This window comes from Emydura macquarii, unplaced genomic scaffold (genome assembly GCF_026122565.2).
Source record: "Emydura macquarii macquarii isolate MOO-44397 ecotype Brisbane River unplaced genomic scaffold, CSIRO-AGI_Emac_v2 contig_3671, whole genome shotgun sequence".
Lineage (NCBI taxonomy): Eukaryota > Metazoa > Chordata > Testudines > Chelidae > Emydura > Emydura macquarii.
Window position 1 is genome coordinate 7241392 of NW_027133808.1, and position 25757 is coordinate 7267148.

At 39.1% G+C, this 25757-nt stretch overlaps 1 protein-coding gene across 5 annotated transcripts in view; it reads left to right on the forward strand.

The window, feature by feature from the left end:
• DOCK9 (dedicator of cytokinesis 9) overlaps positions 1 to 25757 on the forward strand; it is a 339621-nt gene that overhangs the window by 278000 nt on the left and 35864 nt on the right. For all 5 annotated transcript variants that reach the window (XM_067536846.1, XM_067536847.1, XM_067536848.1 and 2 more), the window contains 7 exons: positions 1799 to 1914; positions 2881 to 3018; positions 3562 to 3744; positions 9934 to 10047; positions 10196 to 10411; positions 12126 to 12183; positions 14054 to 14160. In XM_067536846.1, the coding sequence (XP_067392947.1) occupies positions 1799 to 1914; positions 2881 to 3018; positions 3562 to 3744; positions 9934 to 10047; positions 10196 to 10411; positions 12126 to 12183; positions 14054 to 14160 (932 nt within the window). The remainder of the gene's footprint in view (positions 1 to 1798; positions 1915 to 2880; positions 3019 to 3561; positions 3745 to 9933; positions 10048 to 10195; positions 10412 to 12125; positions 12184 to 14053; positions 14161 to 25757) is intronic.

Genomic DNA, 25757 nt, shown 5'->3' on the forward strand with positions numbered 1-25757 from the left:
CTTCGTGGTTCCAACATGTAGAGACATCATGCACTGAGGAGGTGCAGGAGGTGTTATTACACAGTAGGAAAAGAGCTACTCATTATACCCATCTACAAAAATGGAAACAATCTCAAATCTGGTGCCAATACAAAGGTGTCGCTCCAAATACAGCCACCCTACCAGCAGTCCTGGACTATGTCTTGACTCTCAAGATATCGGGTCTCTCTATCAGCTGGCTAAAGGTTCACCTAGCAGCAATTGCGACAGTGAAAGGATATTCAATCTTCTTCCATCCCATTATGAAGAGGTTCCTCAAAGGCATAATGAACCTCTTTCCCCAACCTGGACTTCCCACTCCTCAATGGGATCTCAACTTGGTGTTAAAATGACTGATTAGACTACCATTTGAACCCATGGCAACCTGCTCCTTAACTCACCTCTCAGTGAAGAAGGTGTTCCTGATCACCATTACCTCAGCAAGAAGGATAGGGGAGATAGCAGCCCTGTTGGTGCATTCCCCCTTCATTGTGTTCTTCCCTGAGAAAAGTCACCCTTAGACCACATCTACAGTTTATTCCCAAGGTGACTTCCACTTTTCATATAAACCAGCTTATTCAACTTCCAATCTTTTATCTAAATCTCATCAGGATAATAGGGAAGCCAGCCTCCATACGCTTGACATGAAGAGAGCCTTGGCCTTCTAGTTAGACAGAACAAGAGCTTTCCGAAAATCTGAGGCTCCTCTTCTCCATTGCAGATAGATCAAAGGGTACAGTGATTTCTGCTCAAAGACTCTCCAAATGTGTCTCAAACTGTGTCAAGCTCTGTTACCAGATGCATAATGTACCACCCTCGTCTTCAATATGCACACACGCGCTTGACAATATCAATCTCTTCTTTCGTCACCTTCTCCAAGGGTAACCCTATATTGGAAATCTGCAGAGCAGCTATCTGGGCATCTGCACATACCTTTATAGACCATTATGCCATCCTCAGGGACTCAGCTGCAGATGCCAGATTCAGTGCCACCGTACTACCATCTATAACAGACTCAACTCCAAAGTCCCAACCTCCAGTGGTGGGCACTGCTCAGGAGTCACCTACAGTGGAGCGCCCATAGGGACACTACTCGAAGAAGACTAAGTTACTCAACTTGTGTGGTAACGATGGTTCTTCGAGATGTTTCCCTATGGGTGCTCCACAAAATACCTTCCTCCCTTCTAATTCAGAGGTCTCGTCATTGACTATGCGGTAGAGAAGGAACTGGGGAGGGTTTGCCCATGCCTGCTGGCTAGCTTCGTGGCAGGAGAGGAGCAGCGCATGCAGTGGCTGAACAGACAACGCAACTAAAGTTCTCCAATCAACAGTGCAGGGATGCAAACACACCTACAATGGAACACCCATAGAGAGACATATCTCGAAGAACCATCATTACTGCACAAGGTGAGTAACTTCATCTTGCCAGTTACTTAAATCCATTATTTTAAATACATTTAATGCTACTATTTTAACACTTTATCTTTGCAGTTCAGTTTGTTATAGTCTTAAATTATATGAATACCATATCAGTATATTGTACACATATATAATTGTATCTTGACTAGAAAAATGTGTAAAAAAAACAAACTATAAAATATTACTCAATTATTGAATGTAAACATCTTTCAAAGTCCTTATTTTTCTTAACCTTCCCCTACTGCAGAAAGTCTTTTGTAATGTTTGTCTACATGAATTAGCAGCATTAGTTTTAAAATTCATAATTTTAAAATATAAAATTCATAATTATAAAATAGCATTTTGTTTGAAATTTCTACAGGCTATGGCCATTCAGATGCAGATGTTCTTCATCAGTCCTTGCTCGAAGCAAACATTGCCACTGAAGTTTGCCTTACCACTCTGGATACTTTATCTTTATTCACAATGGCGTTTAAGGTTTGTCCTTAACATAGTTTTGATAGATGATTTGAGTTTTGGCATTTTAAATATTTATTCCCTAGAAAATTACTAAAAAAGGAGTTCTCATGTTGAGCTATATTACTAACAACATCTGTATTAAAACAGTCAAAGCAGGTCATTCATAATCATGCCATACAATAGCTAATAACCTTTACTGTTGTTAGTATAATAAAGTCTCATTTGCTAGTAGTAACAATATGCTTTGAACTCAGCCAGTTGTCATGTAATCCTGCAATTTGTCTCTAGTAACTTCCACTGAAATCAGCAAGATTTTTGCCTGATTAAGGATTATAGAACTGGACCTTAAATGTTTTAAACTCAAAAATAGAAAATTGCTAGTAAATAGATCTGTTTAAATGATGTATGTTCTTAGTTTATTTTTACTAAACAGTGCAACAGTAAGCAGGGTAGAGTGAGAGTAAAACCTCTTACTGGTCAGCACCATTCCATTGGGTGCTTTTTTTCCTCCCCCTCCTCCCACCTTCCCTCTCCAAACCCATCTGCAGAAATCTCACTGTGTAGTTAGCCTTTTGACATAGCTGTCCTTTATGGGTCATATGGGACTGATAAAGAAACACTGCAGTCAAAGCCTTATTAGTTTTGATTGATTGGTTTCTGTCATGTTTTTGTGTCCACCCTCTTCATGTCTGAGTCACTAATTAAATATTTGAGACCACAGTAACATATGCATACTGTCATATTATAATTCTATTATAGATCCATCACTTTGGCTACAGATTACTAAATATATTGGAATATTAACTGTTTAGATTTGCTTATAGTTTTTAATATGCTTCAGTACTGCTATATGTGAAAGTTTTGTGAATAACATCCTTGAGACTTAGCTGAAGCTAAGATTTTTTTTTTTACACAATTTATATACTTCCTTGGTAGAGTATAAATATTTAAAGAAAACCCTGAATTTTCTATATCAATTTTAAGAACCAGCTACTGACTGATCACGGACATAATCCACTGATGAAAAAGGTTTTTGATGTGTACCTCTGCTTCCTTCAAAAAAACCAGTCTGAAACAGCTTTAAAAAGTGTCTTCATTGCTTTAAGGGCACTAATTTTTAAGGTAAGTCGTTCTAAAATAAAAATGTTAATCTTCAATTATTTTTATAGTTACCACTGTATTTTATCTATTTATACAAGTAATATAATATCTTGTCTCAAATTGAAATTGGATTTAAAAGGAAAAATAGAACTTTAGCATTGCAACTCGTGATTCCATGACCCATTTTACACACCTTTTCCCCCTATAATGAATGCAATACGTTTGTTTTATTGTTTATCTTTTGTTATGTCTGTTTTGCTACTTTTATTCTCTGTAACTGTTAATATCCAATCAGTCTGAATTACTTTTTCAAGTACCATTTTATGACACAATATCATACTTTACTAAAATCCACATATTTTTTTTTAATTCCTTTCATCCACTGACTTCTATCAAAAAGTCATGAAGTGTGACTAGCACTATTTTTTTCTTTATAAATCTATAATTTATTGTTTAATAGCTTCACCATCCTCAGAATGTATGCACTGTTTTCTCTTGACATTTGTTTATTTTACTGAAGTTAGCCTTAACAGATTATTTTTCTCTGGTTCATTCTTTCCTCAGTTTCCCTCTGCATTTTATGAAGGTAGAGCTGACATGTGTGCTGCATTGTGTTATGAAATTTTGAAATGCTGTAATTCCAAACTCAGCTCAATTCGTACTGAAGCTTCACAACTGCTGTATTTCTTAATGAGAAATAATTTTGATTACACAGGGAAGAAGTCTTTTGTAAGGACTCATCTGCAAGTTAGTATAATTATTTACTTATCACTGGCTTTCACAGCTTTAATATTTATAGCCCTTCTAAGTTCAAGAATTGTTGTATAATAAGCTGTGTTCTGTTTTCATGTGTCAGATCTTTAGGTTATGTCGTATATTTTTAAAATTGACACCCAGTTGATTAACTATCTCGAACCTGGGGGGTGGGGCTGTCGAAAAACTATGAAATACAAATTATATGCATTACTAATTAATATGGTGAAATATTTTTGAATTAATATTGAGTTGTCTATACCATTATTGAGTGGAGGGGACAGGAGTTATGTAGGTCAAGCAAGAAGATATTTGTTGTGAAGCAGCTCTGTATGTTTTTTCTTAAATCTCATCCTGTTTTCTACTCCCTTGCTTTAATGCATAGTGTTTAAATGGGCTAAACAAAGATATTGTTTTCAAAGTAGTGTGGATTCTGTCTGCTTGATTTTCCTACCATGCCCAAACAAAAACTAATGGGGTAAAAACGTGGCTCTGCAGTGTGGCTAAGGTGGTGTCTTCACCTTATTTAGCTCTCACATGCTGGGGTGACACTGTACTCACAAGCGTGGATGACCTTAGCAATATCATGTGTCACTGTGACCCCCTTTGTTTTTAGATTGCTAAAACAGCTTTAAAAGATCATGTTAAAATAACTTAGTCTGATTAATTTATATCTGAAGACTGACAGGCCCAAACGAAATCCACCTGTCATCTTTCTAGATCTCCCCTTCTTTTTCTCTTCTCTTCTCCATCATTCCTCCAAACCAAACACCAAACTGTCCACGAGTGCCAAAGGGCAAATACCATAACTAGGCCTACAAACTGCAACGCTTCCATCACCAGTGCTCTTATGAGCCAACGCACAAATGAGAAAATGCAAAGGCCAAGGTATTCTGTACCTCCCACTTCAATTGCAGCTGTTCAGCCTCACCTCACAAGTAAGAGAGATTTTTGAGAAGTCACTCTAGAGGTGCAAATCAATATCGATGCCTTCTTCACCCCCATTCCAAGATCCACTTCAGGGGACAAATAGCAAAATTTCCCACAGTGGAGTGTGATAACAGGCAGTTGGGTGCTAGATATCTTCCATTCTTGTGATACGATCTGAGTTTCTTTCCCCGTCTTTTCCAAAATTCCCTTCCCCATCTCCGTTACATGGACACTTTCATGAGGGCATCATCCTTCAAGAGGTAGAATCTCATCTCCAGTGTGGAGCAAATAAAACAAGTTACCCCTCTCAACGTAGAAGGACATAAGTGCTGCCATACTGCTATACTGAGTCAGACCATGGTCTACTTTGCCAAGTATCCTGTCTCCAACAGTGGCCCAGAGCTTCAGGATGACTGTACAGAATAGGGCAATTATGGAGAGATCACCCTTGTCTTCTACTCCTGGATCCTAGTAATCAGAGTTTTAGGGTCATCTACCATCAACCCCTGAACATGGGGTTATGCCCCAACCCTCTTGGCTAATAACCATTGATGGACCTATCCTCTATGAATTTATTCAGTTCTTTTTGAACCCAGATACACTTTTGGCCATCATAACCCATGGCAAAGAGTTCCACAGGTTATTTGTGCATTGTATGAAAAAGTACTTTCCTCTTTTATGTATTGCTTATTAATCTGGTGACCCTTGGTTTTTGTTTTGTTTGAAAGGGTAAATAATACTTCTCTATTCACTTTTTCTACATTATTAATGATTTTATAGACCTCTTTCATACCCCCCTTTCGTAGTCGTCTTTTGTAAGATGAACAGCCCTAATTATTTAGTCTATCTTCAGATAGAAGCTGTTTCACACCTTTGATCATCTTTGTTGCCCTTCTATGAACCTTTTCCAGTTCCACTATATCCTTTTTGAGATGGAGCAATCAGAACTGGCCACAGTATTGAAGTGTGTGTGTACTATGGATTTATGTAATGGCATTCTGATGTCTTTTGTCTTATTTTCTATCTTTTTCCTAATAGTTCCTAACATACTGTTAGCCTTTTTCACCACGACTGTGCATTGTGGGGAAAATGGGTTCCATTCAAATTATTTCTTAGTTCTCAAGAAGAAAGGAGGCTGGAGACCCACCCATTCTTGATTTGCATCAACTCAATGGTTTTATTCACAAACTGAAATTTTGCATGATTACATTGACATTGATATCATCCCTTGAAAAGGACACATGGTTCATGGCTCTCAATATGAAAGGTGCATACTTTGATGTGGATATTCACTCCTCCCACAGACAATTCCTCAGCTTTATGGTGGGCCTTCACTTACTGTCAATAAAGGGTGCTCTCTTTTGTGTTAGCTAGGAGTTCCCAGAGTCTTCACAAAAGTGTTCTGAATAATAACAGCTCAGCTCAAACGAAGCAACTCCATCATCTTCCTGTACTTGGATTACTAGCTTTCAACCGGCAGGTCTTTCCTGGCCATCTTAATATCAACTTCATAACTGCTCCATCTTCCCGCATTCCTGGGAATCTGTGTAAACATGGAGATATTTACTCTGATTCCAATGCAGACCATAGAATTTATAGGAGCAACCTTGTTTTTTATCAGGGAAGCCTACCACTCCAAAAACAGATTTAATGCTATTGGTGCTCTCATAGACCGAATTATGTACAGCCCTCAAACATTCGTTCAGATATGCTTCATTCTCTTGGGATATATGGCATCATGTATTTATCATTCACCAGACTCAACCTATGTTGCCTTTAGGCTTGGCTCCAAACAGCATATAAATGGACCAAGCACAGCATGAACACTATCATGATGATCCCCTGCAAGGTGAAGGCCTCACTGACGTGGTGGAGGGAACTTAGACATGTATACATGAGAGTTCCTTTTCTAGCCCCCACACCCAAGACAGTAATTTAAAGATGCCTCCCTGATAGTCTAGGGAGTCCACATAGATGATCATATAGTGCATTGGATACTTCGGGAAGCCAGAATGTACATAAATCTTCTGGAATTGAGAGCAGTACATGAAGTTTGCAAAACATACCACGCATACAACTGTAACATGTCCTGATAATATCAATCAACATAACCATTTTCTATATAAACAAGCAGGAAGGGATGAGATCCATTGCCTTGTAGTATAAAAATGGTCAACTTATGGAAATGGTGTATCTGGTACCATATCACCCAGTTAGCAGTGTACTGCCTGTGCACCCAGAATTCACTAGCAGACAGCCTCAATACGCATTGCACTACTGATCATGAGTGATGTGGAAGAACCCAAACTCAGGGGTCCTTACTTACAAGTCCATTGCCCAGCGGATAGTCCAGAATAAGCCAAACAACAGATTAGCAAAGTCAAAGTTTATTCTTTACGTAAAGAAGGTGGTCCCTTCAATGTAAGGGGTGACCCTTAACAGAAATATCTAAAGGCTTTTATAGCTTCACACAAACAAGTCTTTATACGTCACAGTTTCCATGATCAGACATACTAAAAAAAACTATTTATCTAGGAATTTTCTAGCTCAGTATATTCAACTTTCCTTATCTAAGTTACAAGGTCTTTCTCTGCATTCCATCCCTGCTAGCGCCCAGGTTCCATAACTATCTTGTTAACCCTTAACATTCTAAGATTTAAACATCTGCTAGAAAGGCACTTTCAATCTCAGGCTTTTGCAGCCATTTCTATTGATCAGTTTGCATAAGAAACAGAGACCCCATCTTCTTTTCCCTTGACAGTGAGGACTCCATGATTCCATGGTAAACAGCATCTTCACTCAGTGGGGAACTCCCACTTGGGACCTGTTTGCCTCTCAGGAAAATAGGAATTGCAACATACACTGCTGCAAGAGAGCTCAAGGACAGTATTCCAAAAGCAATGCTCTCATACAGCCTTTGACAGATACTTGAGCTGTGCCTTCCCTCCCATCATGTTACTACAACTGGTTCTATGGGAGATTTGACTAGGCAGGGCACAAGTTACCCTCATTAACCCCAGTGGTTCATACAATTCTGGTTTCCATGTCTTCTATCAGCATTCAAGCCTTGCCAGATCTCTTAACCAAGGAGAATGGCAGGGTAAGGCATCGCAGCCCGGATGCTCTTCATCTCACTGCTAGGAATTGGATCCTCAAGCCTGGAATGTTCGTGCTCTGAAGCTATGCAAACCATTCTTCATAATAGTAGAAAAGGCTTCAGCAGGAATTGCTACCTAGCCAAGTGTTCTTTTATCTGGGCCCAGCCAAGCCATATAGTTCCAGAGATATAGTACAAAATATCAGGAATATCCGCTATCTTCTTACTCTCAAGACAATGGGCCTTTCCCTTAGCTTACTACAGACACACCTAGTGGCAATTAATGCATTACCTACCAACAGACGTCTTTACTCACCCAGTAATTGGTCTATAAAAGAGGTCTATAAAATCATGACTGGTTTGAGAAAGTAAATAAGGAAGTGTTATTTACTCCTCATAACACAAGAACTAGGGGTCACCAAATGAAATTAATAGGTAGCAGGCTTAAAACAAACAGAAGAAGTATTTCTTCACACAACACACAGTCAACCTGTGGAACACTTTGCCAGAGGATGTTGTGAAGGCCAAGACTATAACATGGTTCAAAATAGAACTGGATAAGTTCATGGAGGATAATAGGTCCATCCATGGCTATTAGCCATGATGGACAGGGATACAAAGCCATGCTCTGAAGTGACCTTCTGTTTGCTAGAAGCTGGGAATGGGTGACGGGATGACTCACTTGATGATTACCTGTTCTGTTCGTTCCCTCTGAAGGACCTAGCATTGGCCACTGTTGGAAGACAGGATATTGGACTAGGTGGACCATTGGTCTGACCTAATATGGCTGTTCTTATGTTCTTAAAATGTCTGATCAAAACCTTTCCACTGGTAAAGAAACCAATCCCTTGTGATATCTTAACTTAATGCTTTTTGGCATTCACTAAGTCACCCTTTGAACCGCTAGGTATATATTGCATGCCTCACCTGTCAGTGAAAGTCACCTTTCTTACTGCCATCAGCATGGCCAGAAACATAGGTGAACTTGGATCTCTAATGGCCAATACACCAAACACAGTATTCCATAAGGACAAAGTCTCATTATAACTACACCCAAAATTCATTCCTAAGATTGTTTAGAAATTTCACGTAAACCAGTAAATTTACTAACCTGTGTTCTCCTGAAGCCCTATGCCTATAGCAAGGAGAGGAGACTTCATTCCCTCGACATGTGACAAGCATTGACATTTTACCTGGAGAGAATGAAACTGATCAGAAAGTCACGTAAACTGTTCACTGCTATAGCAGAATGAGTATGACAACAAGCTGTATCCTCTCAGAGAATCTCTAAGTAGATCTCTGGCTGTATCCTACTCTATAATAAGTTAACAGAGCTTCATTCCCCACATGGGCTAAGGATTCACTCTATGAGGGCACAAGCAGACTCGGTAGCATCACTTCAAGAAGTGCCCCTGCTTGATATATGCAGGGCAGCTTCATGGAGTTCCATCCACACATTGACAAGATATTATGCCTTGATCCAGGACTTCTTGGCTGACACTTTCTTTGAACAGTGGTTCTACAAGCACTGTACCACCTGCATCCTTGTACCTTCTTCCTCTGAGTACTGCTTTTCAGTCAGCAACTGTAGAATACACACAGGGATCAATACTCAAAGAAGAAAGAAGAGTTGCTTACCTTATTATAACTCAAGTTCTTTGAAATGTGTGGTCCCTATCTGTATCCCACTACCCACCCTCCTTCCCCTCTGCTTTGGATCAAATCTGGATTCACAATAGAGAAGGAACTGGAGAGGCAGTTGGTCCACCATGCCCCTAATACCTTCGGTTCAGAGTACAAGGAGAGCAGGGATTTAGGTGCCAACCAGCGAAAACTGCTTGCAAGAATTCTCCAACTCCAGGCTTATGGAGTGTATGCATACCCACAGTGGAATACAGATAGGGACCACATACCTCTAAGAACTCCAGTTACGACACAGTAAGTAACTTTCCTTTATGAGAAGATATTTGCAGTAAGTTCAGATTGTGTATTTGTCATTAATTGTAAGCTTTTGACATTTTACTGTTAAGTTATATCGTAGAAAAAATTGTCAGTTAAACAGAATACAGACATACCTTCTGAACTAAAACTCTTTTCGGGATAATTGCAGAGTGAATAGTGAAATATATATTTACTAGATGTTTTTTCTTGTCAAGGTTATTATTTCAGTAAGTCAGTTGATCGCTGATGTTGTTGGAATTGGAGGAACTAGATTTCAGCAATCTCTTTCCATCATAAACAACTGTGCCAACAGTGACAGACTTATTAAGGTTAGTACTGACTTTTTAATATTACATAAAGGCTTCCAGAGAGTTTGTTTTAAAATAGAATATTAGAAGACTTTAGGAAACTATCACTTGAATTATAAAAGGAATTTAAAAAATACAAATGGTTAAACTTATTTTTAATATATTTTAGCATACTACATTCTCTTCTGATGTAAAAGATTTGACAAAGCGGATTCGTACGGTTTTAATGGCTACAGCTCAAATGAAGGAGCATGAGAATGATCCAGAAATGCTTGTGGATCTTCAGTACAGTTTGGCAAAATCTTATGCCAGCACACCTGAACTAAGGAAGACGTGGTTGGACAGCATGGCGAGAATTCATGTTAAAAATGGGGATCTTTCAGAGGTAGCAAATGAAAAACAAAATATTTTAGCTGCTTAATGAAAATACTTGTTTTTCTTCAGCATTTCCCATGCTAGATAATCATTGTGTTAATAGCTGTCATAGCTTTCCATGCTGCCCATAAAAGTTAGTAAGTTACCATGGTCACTGACTCTGTGTAATACATATGTTAAAGTATCATAGTATGATGTTGTATTAAGGCAGAAGTGTTCTGCGTGAGCTACAGGAGGCATGACCTCTAGTTAGAAATGCCCCTCACTTATCAGTATTTTATAGCCTTAATGTAACTGAAACCCCCCAATAGTTTCTATTTAAATTAATTTCTAAATTAGTTGTACACTGCTAGTTCGGAGTGTTTGCAGAAAATGTATTTATTTAAAATGTCACTGATTTTTTTCACAACAAAATGTTATCTGATATCACATTCCATTGCTAAAATATGTATTTCTAGCATGTTGGGAAAAAACAATTGGATATTCTTTGATCAATATAAATGACTATATTTAATCAGCACATAGACTGTGTCCCAGCTGTGTCTGGATGTTTCATTTCAATGACACAAAATAATGTTCAAGTGCTTGCTCATGTCCATTCCATGCTAGGTGTACGTGCCCTGCATGCACAGTTGCTGGAGATTTTTCCCTCTGTAGTGTCCGTTGGGCTGGCTCTAGTGCCCTCTGGTGCTGCACGCTCATGTGCCAATATAAGGCGTCAGGTGAACCTACTCCTGATGGAATCAAAACACACTTCACAGGTCTATGTCAAGATTGTGGACAGAAGAGAGCTGAAGAATCTGTAGGGCAGCAATCTGGCCCTCTCATATCTTTAGTAGACACTGTAAGACACTATAGACTTTCTATCCCTTGCAGAGTCCTCCTTTGGCTGGAAAGTGCTTCATGCAGTGATCCAGAAAGAAATATCTTGCCATTTTGACTTTTAATTTCAGGGGGAGTCTTTTCCTATCTCAGTCTTTCTTTCTTATCATTCCCTGTTTATGTTCATTGCTCATTACTCTTCTCATCCATCTCAGAAATATGGGAGATACTGGACTGCAGAATGGGAAATTTCTTACCCAATAACTTCCTTTCTCCTAGAAGCATCTCTTACCATTCTAAACTCTCTGGATGGCCTATTGGTCAAGTAATTATATTTTCAGTTTGTAGGCCAGATAGCCTAATGTCCATAGTTTACAGTTAGCATTTAAGTTCTTAATATTTTCTAAGTTTTTGACACAACTTTGCAATGAATCATCTGGGGGCAAGCCAGTGAAGGGGATGTGACCAGCACATTATAACATTAAACCACCTGCGGAACTGTAGATCAAAGGGGAACAACCCATACCTCTCAGAATTCTGGGAGATTATATTACCAGAAAAGAAATTATCAGATTAAGAAATTTCTCATTCATTTTCTGCTTCTTGACTGTTAAATTAAGTTCTTGTTGACATGAGGCTTGCTTCTTCTATTAAATGTATTTAAATAAAAAATCTAAAGGTCCAATCTTAATTACGGCACATTCAGATTTTCTGTTCACCTAGATAGGAGTTGTGTGTTAATAGTTGCAGAATTAGGACTTGTATCTTCTGCCTTGCTTTTAAAACTTGTGCTGCCTCTAGCTTTTAAAATTTATGTGTTTTTGTATATGTAAATTATTTGTGTTAGAAGTTTCATTATAATTACCATTTGTGACATTGTTACTATTTCTATTATGCTTTAGGCGGCAATGTGCTATGTCCATGTAGCAGCACTGGTGGCAGAATATCTCAAACGCAAAGGTATGAATTTAAACTCCTCCATGATTACATCAATATTTTTTAATTTTCATTATACTTTGAGACTAACAAAAAACATTGATTTGTCTGAGAGAAGGGTTGGGAAAGTTATTGCTCATTAAGGGCAAAAATCTGTTATTAGAAACATGCATACATTTCCCAAGAATGTCAAAGTTTCATCTGTGTATCTAAGCCCCGGTCTACATTTAACTGGTGATTCGGCGGCAGTTGATGGGAGTTACGCAAGCTACGCAGAATAGCTTGCGTAACTTCGACTGCTGTGCTTCCCTTCTGCGCAGCGTCTTCAATGCACTGCACCAACGGGAACCGTGTTCCCGTCGACGCAGCGCTACGCCACTTGAGGGGGTGGTTTATCAGCATCAACTTCTGGATCAATTGAGCAGGTCTTCACTCACCGCTCAATCGATCCAGATAGGTCGATCTGATGGCGGTGACTTTGCCACCGTCAGTATAGACATACTCTAAACGCAGAATTTGGATTTTAAGCTAGTAAACTATCTAAGTAAAGTTTTCAGAAAACAAAATGTCTCCACAGCTATTACCTCAACCCCCATTCCCATTCAGCCTAATTGCTGAAGTTCTATTCTAACATGCAGAGAGCAGTAAGCATTCTTATTCACCAAACAAAGTGTTACACACACAGGTTAGGAAGGCTGACTTGTATACCACTGGCAAAAGAGGCCAAAATAAATGCAAGTATTGGTTTTTTGAGGACTCTTCCTTGAAGACTTATTATGTGAGCCCCTTAATTTTAGAAATGCTTGAAGACTTGTCTAGAGATTGTGTACCAGTAGCTGTCTAAAGGAAAAGGGTTTTTGATCACTCTCAAGTTTTTTTCCTGCTTTCAATCTAAAGGGAAAGATCACTTATAACTGGAAAGACTCCAGAGATCCCAGCCAGTGGTGTCCTGTTAAATTTGTAAGATTCCTATGAAAAGAGAAAAGGTGTAAGGGACAGAATTTCCCATTTCCTGGTGGAATGGGTTGCATCAACCACAGACAGTGGGTCAGGGACAAGTGAGTCAAAGATACTCCCTCAAGTGACAGGCTCCACCCCATCTGTTCTTCATCTACTTCTCCATCTCTGATAACCCTGTAATCTGATCAGGAACAAGATATTTTATCTTTTAGGTATGAGAGTATTAGAGGGCATTCCCTCAAAAGAAAGGTCCTCAGGTTTCTTTTCCATCTTCTTCATTGTTCAGAAGTGCATGGAGGGAATTTAAGCCATTCTCAGCCTCAAAAGGCTCAACAAGTGGATGAAAAAAATGAAGTGTTGGATGGATAGTCCCTGGCCTCTACAATGTCATTCTTGTCCCATGGGGATTTTCTGATTTCAGTGGATTGGGGGATGCATTCCTCCATATTCCTATCAGATCATACTACCACAGATTTCTAAGGTTTGCTTAATGCAGGAAGCATTATCAGTACCCAATGCTCCCATTTGACCTGTCTTTGGTCCTCAGTGTCTTTACAAAGATGATGGAGGTATTCATAGCCAGATTCAGATAATATGGGTATTCAGATAATATGGGTATACAAGTTTATCCATTAATACATTGGCCATGACCATTTTCATTTTTTGGAGGAAAGAGACTAGAAATATTGAAGTTTTTTACTTCTTTACATGTCCAAAGTAAATATTAAAGATATGTGTTGGTTTAAATAATTCATTGAGCATTTTGCAAATTATTCTTTATCATTTTTATGATAGGTGCATTCAGATATATTAGCCTGTATTCTCTGTCCAATCAAAACTGGTGCACAGTGACCTAACATAACTCTAATGAGCAGACAAAAATATTTGGATTGTACTGAATGTAATGTGCATATTTTTTCTTTTTCAACAATAGGAATGTTTAAGCAAGGCTGTACCACTTTCAGAATAATCACGCCAAATATAGATGAAGAGGCTTCAATGATGGAGGATGTTGGGATGCAAGATGTTCACTTCAATGAAGTGAGTAAGCAAAATTCATATATATTAAAATCAACTCATATAAATGAGTATTGCTTTAGAGTGTTAATTTTATGATTTTTCAAGTTTGTCTATTTCACTCTTGGAATTAATTATAAAATGGGTTAATTGAACTGACAAGCCTTTAAATAACTGGGTGTACATTTCTGGAAAAATAGTAACAGAATATTAGTAGTTCAAAATCCCCAAAGGAAACAAAAAGATAACCTAAAGAGATTAACTAAGAACATAAAACAAGTAAAAAGGAGTGTTGCAGGGGGTAAAAATCTATGCTAACTGACAGACTACACAGATGACTAATCATAGTAAAGATTTTGACCACCTCACCAACAAAGAGGCAGACTTATATTTAAGTAATGTCTACCAGTAGTCTGATTACATTATTTAATTTATATCATATGTTTGAATTGGGTGTGAAGGTATAGATTGATTTGCTATATCTGTACTTTCACTTCTGCCAACTGAGAAAAGATTGATAAACCTCTGACCAGTTCTTAGATGTGGGGGCAGTGCCATCTGAGCTGCCCCAAAGACAGGGGTAGTCAATAGGTGGACCACAGTCCAAATCTGTACTTCCAGGCACTTTAGAACGGACGCAAAAATATTTGTATGTAGTTATCATTATTATTGGGGAGGGGGAGGGGGTTTAAATTATTTTCCATGGAGTCTATATTTGATTATACATTGATCAAGAAATTTGGACCTTGACAAAAATAAACAACTACCCCTGCTCTAAGAGTTGCTGCAAGCTCACTTCCAGATGAGACCCAACTAAGCTGTCTCAGGTACTGAACAGCCATTATGGTCTCTGGCCTCAAAGCAGAGTACCTCAGTAATGTATGAGGTAGCAAGTTTTAGTGAACTGAGCAGGGGACTCCTGTATTCTAATCCTAGCTCAGATGCTATTTTATAATGTGGTTATAGTAGAGTCACATTTAATCTGTCTGCCTCAGTTCCCCCATCTATAATATTAGGACAGTAATACTTAGTGATTATTTCACAAGGGGACAGTGACAAAAATACTTCTATACACTCACCAGTATGTGCATAAAATCCATCAGTGACTGGGGTCCTAATGATTCCCCAGCCTTCAGTTTCACTAAAGAATTGTTCCTTGAAAAATTCTTAGGATTAGCTCATTTGGGAGATCTTTTGGTCACACACATTCAGGAGTTGACTGAGAAAGAGCTGAAGAATTAGCAATTAGAGTCCACTCAGGGCTTATCTACTAATGCCTCACAAGGCCAAAAATTGTAAACCTAGGATTTCTCTCTCACACTGGAAAGTACATCACCCAAGAATACAGTGATAAGTACAGGTAAATTTCCCTTCTCCAAAGATAGGCAACTCAGCAGATGTATATGCCACACAAGAACTCACTCAGCTCAAAAGTTCTGGGTCTTTGATTATACCATAAAGTGTCTCATGATATCTCTTATGGCAAACATAGCATCTTCTGAGTGATCCAGCAGTCATTTTCTTTCTGATTATAGTTCATGAGAAGATTTCTTTGAGAATTTCTTACCAACAGTTAACTGTGCTACATTCCAAATCTAATTCATCTCATAGCTAAATTCTCTAGTATCCTTTACTAATGTCCCTTCTATAACACTTCCCTATTTAGCACCACTCCAACACTCCTATCCACTCACCCACAAAAAAATCTTCTGCTTCCATTGAGTCATAGAATCATAGAGTTGGAAGGGATGTCAGGAGGTCATCTAGTCCAACCCCCTGCTCAAAGCAGGACTAACCTCAGCTATATCATCCCAGCGAGGGTTTTGTCAAACTGCAGCTTAAAAACCTCTAAAGATGGAGATTCCATCACCTTCCTAGGTAACCCATTCCAGTGCTTCACCACCCTCCTAGTAAAAAACTTTTTCCTAATGTCCAACCTAGACCTCCCCCACTGCAACTTGAGACCGTTGCTCCTTGTTCTGTCATCTGCCACCACTGAGAACAACCTAGCTCCATCCTCCCTGGAACCCCCTTTCAGGTAGTTAAAGGCCGCTATCAAATCCCCCCTCATTCTTCTCTTTTGCAGACTAAACAAGCCTAGTTTCCCTCATCCTCTCCTCATAAGTCTTGTGCTCCAGCCCCCTAATCATTTTTGTTGCCCTCCTCTGGACTCTCTCTAACTTGTCCACATCCTTTTTGTAGTGGAGGGCTCAAAACTGGACACAATACTCCAAATGCGGCCTCACCAATGCCGAATAGAGGGGAATAATCACTTCCCGCGATTTGCTGGCAATGCTCCTACTATGCAGCCCAATATGCTATTAGCCTTCTTGGCAACCAGGGCACACTGGTGACTCATATCCAGCTTCTTGTCCACTGTTACCCCCAGGTCCTTTTCTGCAGAACTGCTGCCTAGCTCATCTGTCCCCAGTCTGTAGCTGTGCATGGGATTCTTCTGTCCTAAGAGTCACCAAATCCTAACAGAATTCAGCTTCATATCTCAATATTCCCATGGAACAGGAATAAACCAAGAGTACAGTATATATCATTACAACGTGAGGAGGTCTAGCCTTGCCAAATTTAATTATATTAGTGTGCAATCCAATTAAGGTTTATATTAGATTGGATCAAAGACAATTAGATTAACTGGTTACGTACTAAAAAAGGGAATTAGTTAATACCCCTAAAAGAGCTACCTTTTATAAATTAACTAAATCAGAAAGATTACAGGAAATTAGTAGATTTCCCATGTATTCAAAATACAGTATAAGATTGGTTTTCTCAACGCATACTAGTGGAGAATTATGATTATATACATTTTTACACATGTGCTGCAAGACGAAATTCACAGCAAAATGCTGGGGGAAATGTTCTCTATATCTTCTGGAATTGTCTCTAACTCATATGGTGATTAGAGCACTGATGCAAGAGTTATTTCTGGGATATATCTCCAAATTCCTGTTATGGTTAGGGAAATGTCCTGAATTGTTGATACTAAGTAGAGTTACCTTTTTAGAATTTTTCTCACTGCAGCCAGTAATTGTATTTCATCACTATGATTGGTAAAACAAATACCAACTACAGATATGTGGTTAACAGTAGTAAAAGTATTAAGAAATGGAACAACTGGCAGCCTCTATTGATTACCACTATTGATTGCACTATCTGAGGAAAGATGGGTCAAGTGAAATGAACACATTTAGAAAAAAAATACATATACAATATATATATATATATGCTGTAACTCAGAACCTGTACTGCCTCAAGTCATCTATATCCCCATCTCTTTCATGTATGTCTCTTTTAATACCTAAGAAAATTAACAGAATTGTTGGCAGTAAAAGATATTTTTAATAAAAAGTTAGTAACTAAAAAATAGTGCTTGACTACTTCTATCCTTATTCTGACATACTGCTACAGTGCTTGTGACCCTCATGTACAGGATTTCCAGATGTACCTTTGAAAGCGAGAGAACTTGGTCTTTACCTATAATTCCTCATAACATTTCCATTAAGCAACTGACTGTACTTGTTGCTAAGCAACATGTCTGCTCAGCCATGCCTCTTCCTTCTGCTACACAAATATTCTATTTCCAATGGCAGATCCAGGTAGCTGTAATAAATTTTTCTGCTGCTTGCAGACATTGCTAAACCTTTTCATCAGTCTTCTCTGACTAATACTGAGCTAGTCATTCTTTCACCAAAGTACTTTGCAGAAAGGTTGTTACGATCTTGATCATCACATTACATGTACAGCCAAGGAAACCAAGGACAAGGGCGTAAATACCCTAAAAACCAAAGGAAAAACTGCCATGCCCCGTTAAATTCCTCATTTGATGTGGTGGTTCATTCTGAACAGGAAAACTCAAATAAAGCAGAAGGATTATAATAATGAAGATTTTTATATTTCAGGATCCTAAAACATCTATGGGAAGGTACCACAGATTGATGCAACTGTGGTATTTTGACAAGAGACCATACAAAGATTTTAAAGGAGTACAAGAAAAGAAAAATCAGGCATTTCATTCCTACATACACAGATTCTCTCTCAGAGACTGCTCAATACAATAGGGAAATTACTGGAATGGAAACCCAAGACAAACTTACAACTTTTCTTTTTAACAAAAAACACCAGTACTCACAAACAGAGTCTAGATGTCCACCCATACCTTGAGCTAGTTTAACACCTACCTAACATCTCGCATATCGATATACTTGATATCAGACAAATGGGCAGTGGAGATATTGCATTACGGTTAAGGTAAGAACGCAAATCACTTCCTCTCAAAATTTGTTCTCTGTTTCTCAATCTTACATCGCCTGAAACTGCTATGGAGCCAGTCAACTCAAGAGTAACGTTTTGAAGAATGAGTGGTCCTAGAACTCAAGAAACAAAATAAGGGCCATTTCAGGATTGACACTGTATCTTGAACTCTTCCTTCAGTTGTGTGTGAATATCTCCAAGAGATAACATTAGAAGATGTGGTAGAAACATATCTTCGTATTCCCATCCTGCAGTTCCTGGTGGATTTCTCTGTCAGTTTTGAGTCAAAATTTCTATTACAAGACACTTTCATTCAGTCTATTCTCAACACTAAAAAGATTTACAAAAATCCCTGTTGGGATTTCATGGTATCCATTTGTTGTCACAGGACTCCAAGCGACTACAAAAGCAGCACATACTTTTCAAACTCATAAACAATCCACAGTCTTGATCATGAATTGTTATTAATATCCAAATATTTTCCCTACGTCTGTCTAGATGATAAAACATCTGGGACCTTCTATAGAAATAGTTTGTGTAATGTGGTATCTAATACAAGAGTCTCAAAATATAGATCATTGTTACACAGAAATATATAAATCAGGAACATATCCATCCAGCTGTGTTTTCAGTTACTGAGCACAATGATAATCTTGCATATGAATTATCCCATGGGCACACCTTCAAATGAGGACCCTGCAGAAATTCTTTCTTAAAATTTGGAATTTCTCCCAGGACTCTGATCAGTTCCCCAAAACACTCCTACCAGATTAGTGATTGCTTGAAACACTTACATATGCTTGCTTTCATGCTTCTGATAAGGAAGACACTACAGAAGATAAAAGACTCTAAGGAGGCAGTCTCGTCACACTGGCTTGGTCATCTCTGATTTCAGTCTTAGTTATTCTGTCAATTCCTAGTCAGATGCAGGCTCCTCAGCCAAGGCTATATATCCAGATACCAGATCCCTAAATTTGCCAATCTAAAAATTAAAAGAAATGTTGACAAAACATTTCTTTTAACAGAGAAATCAAGTGCATTTCATTCAGATGGCTATCCATCTAGAAAGTGTACTCAACAACTTGAGCCAAATTCCCCTTTTGGTGCTTAAATCCAAGAAAACCTGGAAATCCCAGATTTTCTGGACTTCCTACAAGATCACATGGTCAGAAGCCTGCAACTAAGAATCCTGGGCAAGCCAGGCTCTGCTATGATCAGAGTGATATATGTAAGATCTCAGTAGTCTTTAGTACACCCATATCAGGTCCAGATTCTTCAAGGAAGCAAACTTGGCAACAAGTGCATTCAGATATGTTTTTCCAAAATAGGACTCCACTATACTCCTGCAAGCTCTAATACTCCCTTCAAGACAGCCTTCAACGTGTGTGTGTGTATGTGTTTTCTTAGAACATACTTCTTATGGGCCATTATCCTTCACCAGGGAAGGTTTCAGAGCATGCATATCTCTAAATGCAAGAACTTTACTGCACAATTTACAATAATGAGATTGTATTATATAAGCCCCTCTGTCATTTTTTACAAAGGTAAATGTATGTGTGTCATCTCAGGAAATTATCCTGCCTTCCCTCTGTCTGCATTCTAAGCATGAGGTGAAAACACTTTAGCACAACCTGGAATGTGGAGAGTGATTTATATCCATTTAATACAAAAAGAATCTAAAAGAAATTCAAAATGTTCTCATTTCATGGGGAGATACCAGGTCAATCTAAATAGTCTCTGGATGGATATAGGTGCAGTGCTGAATCAGGGGAAACAAATGTTTAATCCCATAGCCAACAATTCCATTCCAGAGCACACTGCTGATCTTTAACTGCATCTTGGGCAGAGAGATACTTTGGTTCTTTTGGGGACCAAAACTACAAAGCAGCAAGGTACATATTACTGTTTACTTTTGTAAAACATTGTACATTAGATTTTTCATTCTTTTGCACAAGCATCTACACTACACAGAATGTAGCATCAGAAGAGTGGGATTGTCTTTCTTTCATTTGCTTTTTCTCCCCTCTTTAAGAATCTCGGTGAACACCTGCTTCCCAATCTCAATGGACAAGTGAAAGTGTTATAAAAACAGAATGGAAAAATTTGATACCTATTGAGAATTTCCTTTCTGTGATTAACATCTTCACTAGTCCTTCCCAAAATGGAAAAAATAAAAGTAAGTTTGTTTTTATCTTAGTGCATATTGGAGACCTTATGTAGACAAAGAGGAATTGAAGTCACAGCTGAAGTTTAAAGAAGAAGGTTTATGCTGAAATTAATCTTGTTTTAAAGAAGTTTCTTATATCATTTTGGAAGCACACATCCAGATGGCAGCAGGAATAAGTGTGGCACAGTAGACTGCTTTCTAAACAATATCTTCAGCTGCCTCTGGAACCACTGCAGAGGGAGACAACACAGATGTGAAAAACTAGTGGAGATCTTCACAAAAAGGAAATGAGCATGTAGCAAAAATTTTTAATCTCTGAAACAGGAAGGTTCTGAGAAGAAAATAATGCAGTTAAGCACTGAGGGGTTTGTATTATCAAAAGGAATTGGTTGTTTTTAACCAGCTCCTATGGTCTTACTTGTAATTAGTCAAGTAAACTGTTTTGAGAAACAGTTGGTGGATGAGTTCTAGTGCCTCCTGCTGGAAGTCATACATAATGCCTTCAAGTCCCCTGGTGGACAGCAGATCCACCCACTTGTTCAAGGTTAACAAACATACTGTTTCAGAGAAGAAAAATTACAGGTAAGGACCAGAGTTTCTTTCCCTAGTGTGACTTCATAGTGGTATGTTTTAAAAAAATCAGTGCCCTTATACTGTAAGCAGTTTCTGATAATTATATTTTTCACAGGTAAATATAATAAACTGTATAGTGGTGATACCAGTTTAGTTTGAGCATCTGACAAGCAATAGAAATGGGATTGTAAAAATGAAGTTAGAATTTGATAACAGTAAATTCTGTGGTCTAGTGGTTTTAATGTACATATTAGTATGAACTCTAATACTTTCCTTTATCTTGGAAGCACAAACAAGCAACATTGAGTGATAACTGAACTTAGGGCGTGACGCTATTTTTTAATCAATCATTTTTGAATGTGGTTTCACCCTTTTCATCTCCAGGACATAAATAAATAAACCTTTAACAAAGTCTATGGTTCACAAGATTATCACAAAATGATAGAACTGAGGGGGTTATAAAGTACCTAGGTGTATATGTAAGAGCGAGATGGGGAGGAGAATCTTAACATATTTAAATGAGAAAAATTAGACCAGTCTAGCATAAATGTAGCAGTAGTCAAGTGATAAGCTTTTATGAATGTCTTGGAAGGTGTAATCTACAATTTGATTATAAGGGGGGAAAATAATCAAATGTTTCTGTTCCACCACTGCAACTTCCAAAAAAACACTATCCTCTTCCACCTTACCAAAAGCACAGTTGGATTACAGGTAATGAATTCATAAATAATAATGAAGTCGCAGTGTCTGTTGTTCCATTGTTTGAATTTTCTAGTGTATCATATCTTCTTTTAAGATTCTAAGATCTTCAGGGCCAGGAACTGTATGTATCTCTTGTACAGTGCTGAGCGCATAGTGTCAGTTGCAAATAATATTAATACTCTTTAATACTACTAGTCTGGTGATCATCAAGTTGTTTTCCTTGTGCTTGGATGACTAGCTATTGAAGACATCTTCTAAACAAGTTAGTGTGGTCTTTAGAAACCAATTTTTTCCTCTGTTCAAGTCACTCTCTTTCCTATTAAGAGAATAGAAATGTCTTGGTTATACTTAATACTGGCACTATTGAATTCAGTCCAATAAGGCAGTTGCCTTCTTTCTTCTTCAAAGAGTGTCCCTGTGGGTGTTCCACTTCATAGGAATGTGTGTCCCTGCAATTTTGATTGGATAATTTCAGCAGTGCTAGTTTGGGTCTCCACGTCTTGTACCATTGTCAGTCCCTATCTAGCACGCGCAATCTCCATTTCTTCTCAACTGTCCTTGGCCTAAGAGAGAGATCCCAGCAGTGTGAAAATTGATAGTTATGTTTAGTGCTTAGAATAGTCTTTTGGAGTAGTCTCAGTATACTAGTTAGATCTACATATCCCTTTCTCCCCATTTATTTTTTCTGTAAAAAATATATACATTTTTCCTACCTCTTAGAATAGTTTGTGTTCACGCTAAGGGCTGACCGCCATAGTTCAAGCCATGCCTAGTTCACCATGCTTCAAGCATTGCTTTTCCTGGAGGCGATCCCAGTCTTGGATGGACACTCTCAGTGCATCCGGTGCTTAGGTGAGACACATGTCTCACAAAAGTGTTCTTATTGCAGCAACTTAAAGCTCCATCCAGGAAGGACAGAGACCTACCTCTCAAACTTATACTGATGGAGAAATCTCTGCACCCGGCATCTAATCCCGGCCAGCAGACTCCCTCTGGACAATGATCTCCAGAGATGTCACTCTCTTCACAGAGGAAGGCTCACTCCTCCAAAGAGGTAGTGAGGAAAAGAGCATAAACTTGCCCCTTTAAAAAGCCACTAAAAAGAAATGGTCTCCAGTCTTTCTATATCCTCGGTACTGACTGCACTCTGACTGAGTACATACAAGGCACCAGGATCTTTGAGTACTGTACATGCCATGAAAGCCAGTGACCCCAAATGGGCAGGCTCGGAGTCGAGAGGCAAACAGAAGCCCATCTCCTCATCTACGGCACAGTATGCATGGTACCATGTCAACCCACTTCACCTCTGGCCCCTCCATTTTCTAGCGAGGAGGAAGATAACGAGGAGGGTATTTTTTCATCACATCATTCCTCTCCCTTCCAAACTACTGCAGCATTGGGCACACCTGTAAAGCCTAAATCTCATCACAGGATTGACACCCAGACATGGTATAGACACCCCTAGATGCCACCACCTATGCCATTCCCTATGTAGTTGCCCTATTAGGACCCCTGGTCAGCATACAGGAGACAGTACTTGATGCCCCCAAGCTCCTGTAGGGAGAGAATTAGATCTCCCCCCACCACCCTCAGAGGCTGCACCATCAGAGTCCCCTTAGGAAAGCTTTGAGGAGCAGGAGGAGACCCTGTAACAGGAAACAACACCACCAGCCAATATTTCCTCCTCTTTCCCAGACGAGGCTATAATGCCTTGATCACCTACAGCTGCTGATGATTTCAAACATTTCAAGGAGCTATTCAAAAGAATTACCGATTCCCTAGAGATCCCTCTGGAGGAGGTCCCAGAGTAGTAACATAAATTACTGCATATTCTACAAACTTCATCTTTGTCAAAAATAGCATTACCAGTAAACAAACCACTTATGGAGCCAGCCAAAAGCATATGGCAGCCCCTGGCAACAATACAGCCCACTTGCAAGAGAGTGGATAAAAAGTATTACATGTTCTCAAAAGGGATGGACTTTTTATTTTCACACCAAACTCTTTAGTTGGCACCATCAATCAACACAGTAGACAACAACAATCCAGATCTACCCCATACAGCAAAGAGTGGAAACAATTAGATCTTTTTGGCCACAGAGCCTTTTCATCAGCCACTCTTCAATTTCAGATTGCCAGTTATGCCACATTGATGGTGAAATATGACCACACAAACTATTCTAAACTCTCAGATTTTATTACATACCAAAAGACAAAAAGGACCAATTTAAAGCCAACATCTCCAAGAGCCATCTCCTACCCAAAACTGCCTTACAGTCATCTCTAGATGTGGCAGATGCAGAAGCAACACGCTTCACGGACACCACTATAGTTCTGTGCCAAGCTTCATGGCTCCACCTGTGTAGTTGCAAGGGAGGTACAATCCACCGTGGAGGACCTCCCTTTTGATGGCCAGAAGCTGTTTTTTGCTCCAAAGACGGATGTGGCCCTCCACAACCTGAAGGACTCTCAGGCAACCCTTCATAGCCTGGGGATATACATGCAACCAGAAAAAAACAGGTTAAATACTATCCCTTGCAGCACAGCAGATCTTCCCCATATGGACAACAACAGCGGCAATACAGTACACAACGCCAGACAGAGACCTCCAAGGCATCAACCAGCTCCACCTCAATTATTGGCATCCCAACAACCCTCTGCAAAACAACAATTTTGAGGGTTTCGTCAAGGGCCAGAGCAACCTCTCTCATTCCTCAATGCTGACACCATCACTGACCGTTCCCCATTTTGGACACTGTTTGACCCCTTTCTATTCAGCATGGAAATCCATCACCATAGAGAGAAATGAGTTCTAGAAATAATCCATACAGGCTACTCAATACCATTTATCTCTATTCCCCGCATCTGTCCTCTTTCCCCATCCCTCTTCAGCACATAGCCCTCTTCAGCACAAAGACAAACCTGGTACTCCGACTTGTTGCGGATCGCAGTATGCATACCTTGCACTTTTCCACTTATGCCTAACCTTTTATCACAGGATGCCAGACAGGATACCACCTGAACCTGGCAAGGCTTCATCTGAGAGCATGACTCCTACGTGGGTCCATCATGATGAACTAACCTGCTCAGAACAGATGAAGGACATATTATTAAACAGCAGAAGGACAACCATGCATAATACTTACCTGCTTAAATGGAAGAGATTCAACACATTGTGTCAAAATAAACTAGCCAGGTCTGTTTCCACCCCCTTACCCATGGTATTGGAATACATATTGGGGCTAAAGACATCTGGACTATCCCATAACTCAGAGTACATCTCTTGGCTTTGACTGCTTTCGACCACAAGATGAACGGGATATCAATATTTACTCATCCTATCACCGAACATTTCCGTATGGGTATCAGAAACATCTACTCTGAAGTACATGTACCTACCCCCTTAGGACTTGAACTTAGTACTGTCTCAGTGGGCCCCCATTCGAATCTTTAGCAACATGCTCTCTGACACAACTATCGATGAAGGTGGTGTTCTTAGTGACTATCATGTCAGCCTGCTAAATGGGAGAGCTAGAGGCTGTCATGGCATACCCACCTTACACCATCTTTTTCAAGCACAAGGTCACTCAGAGATCTCACCCAAAATTTTTACCTAAATTATCTTCTTCCTTCCATTTAAATCAACCAATCCATCTTCCCTCATTCTTCTCTAAACCTCACGGGAGTACACAGGACTCAGTACTACATATACTAAACGACAGGCACGTCTTAGTGTTCTACCTTGACAGAACTAAGCCCTTTAGAAAATCACCAAGGCTTTTTATTTCCACTGTGGAACAACGTAAAGGTACCATAAATAGAGACTATCTAAATAGATTTTCGAGTGTATCCATCTCTGCTGCCAATAGAATGATCTTCAACCCCCAGTGTGGGATCCAAACACACGCCACCAGAT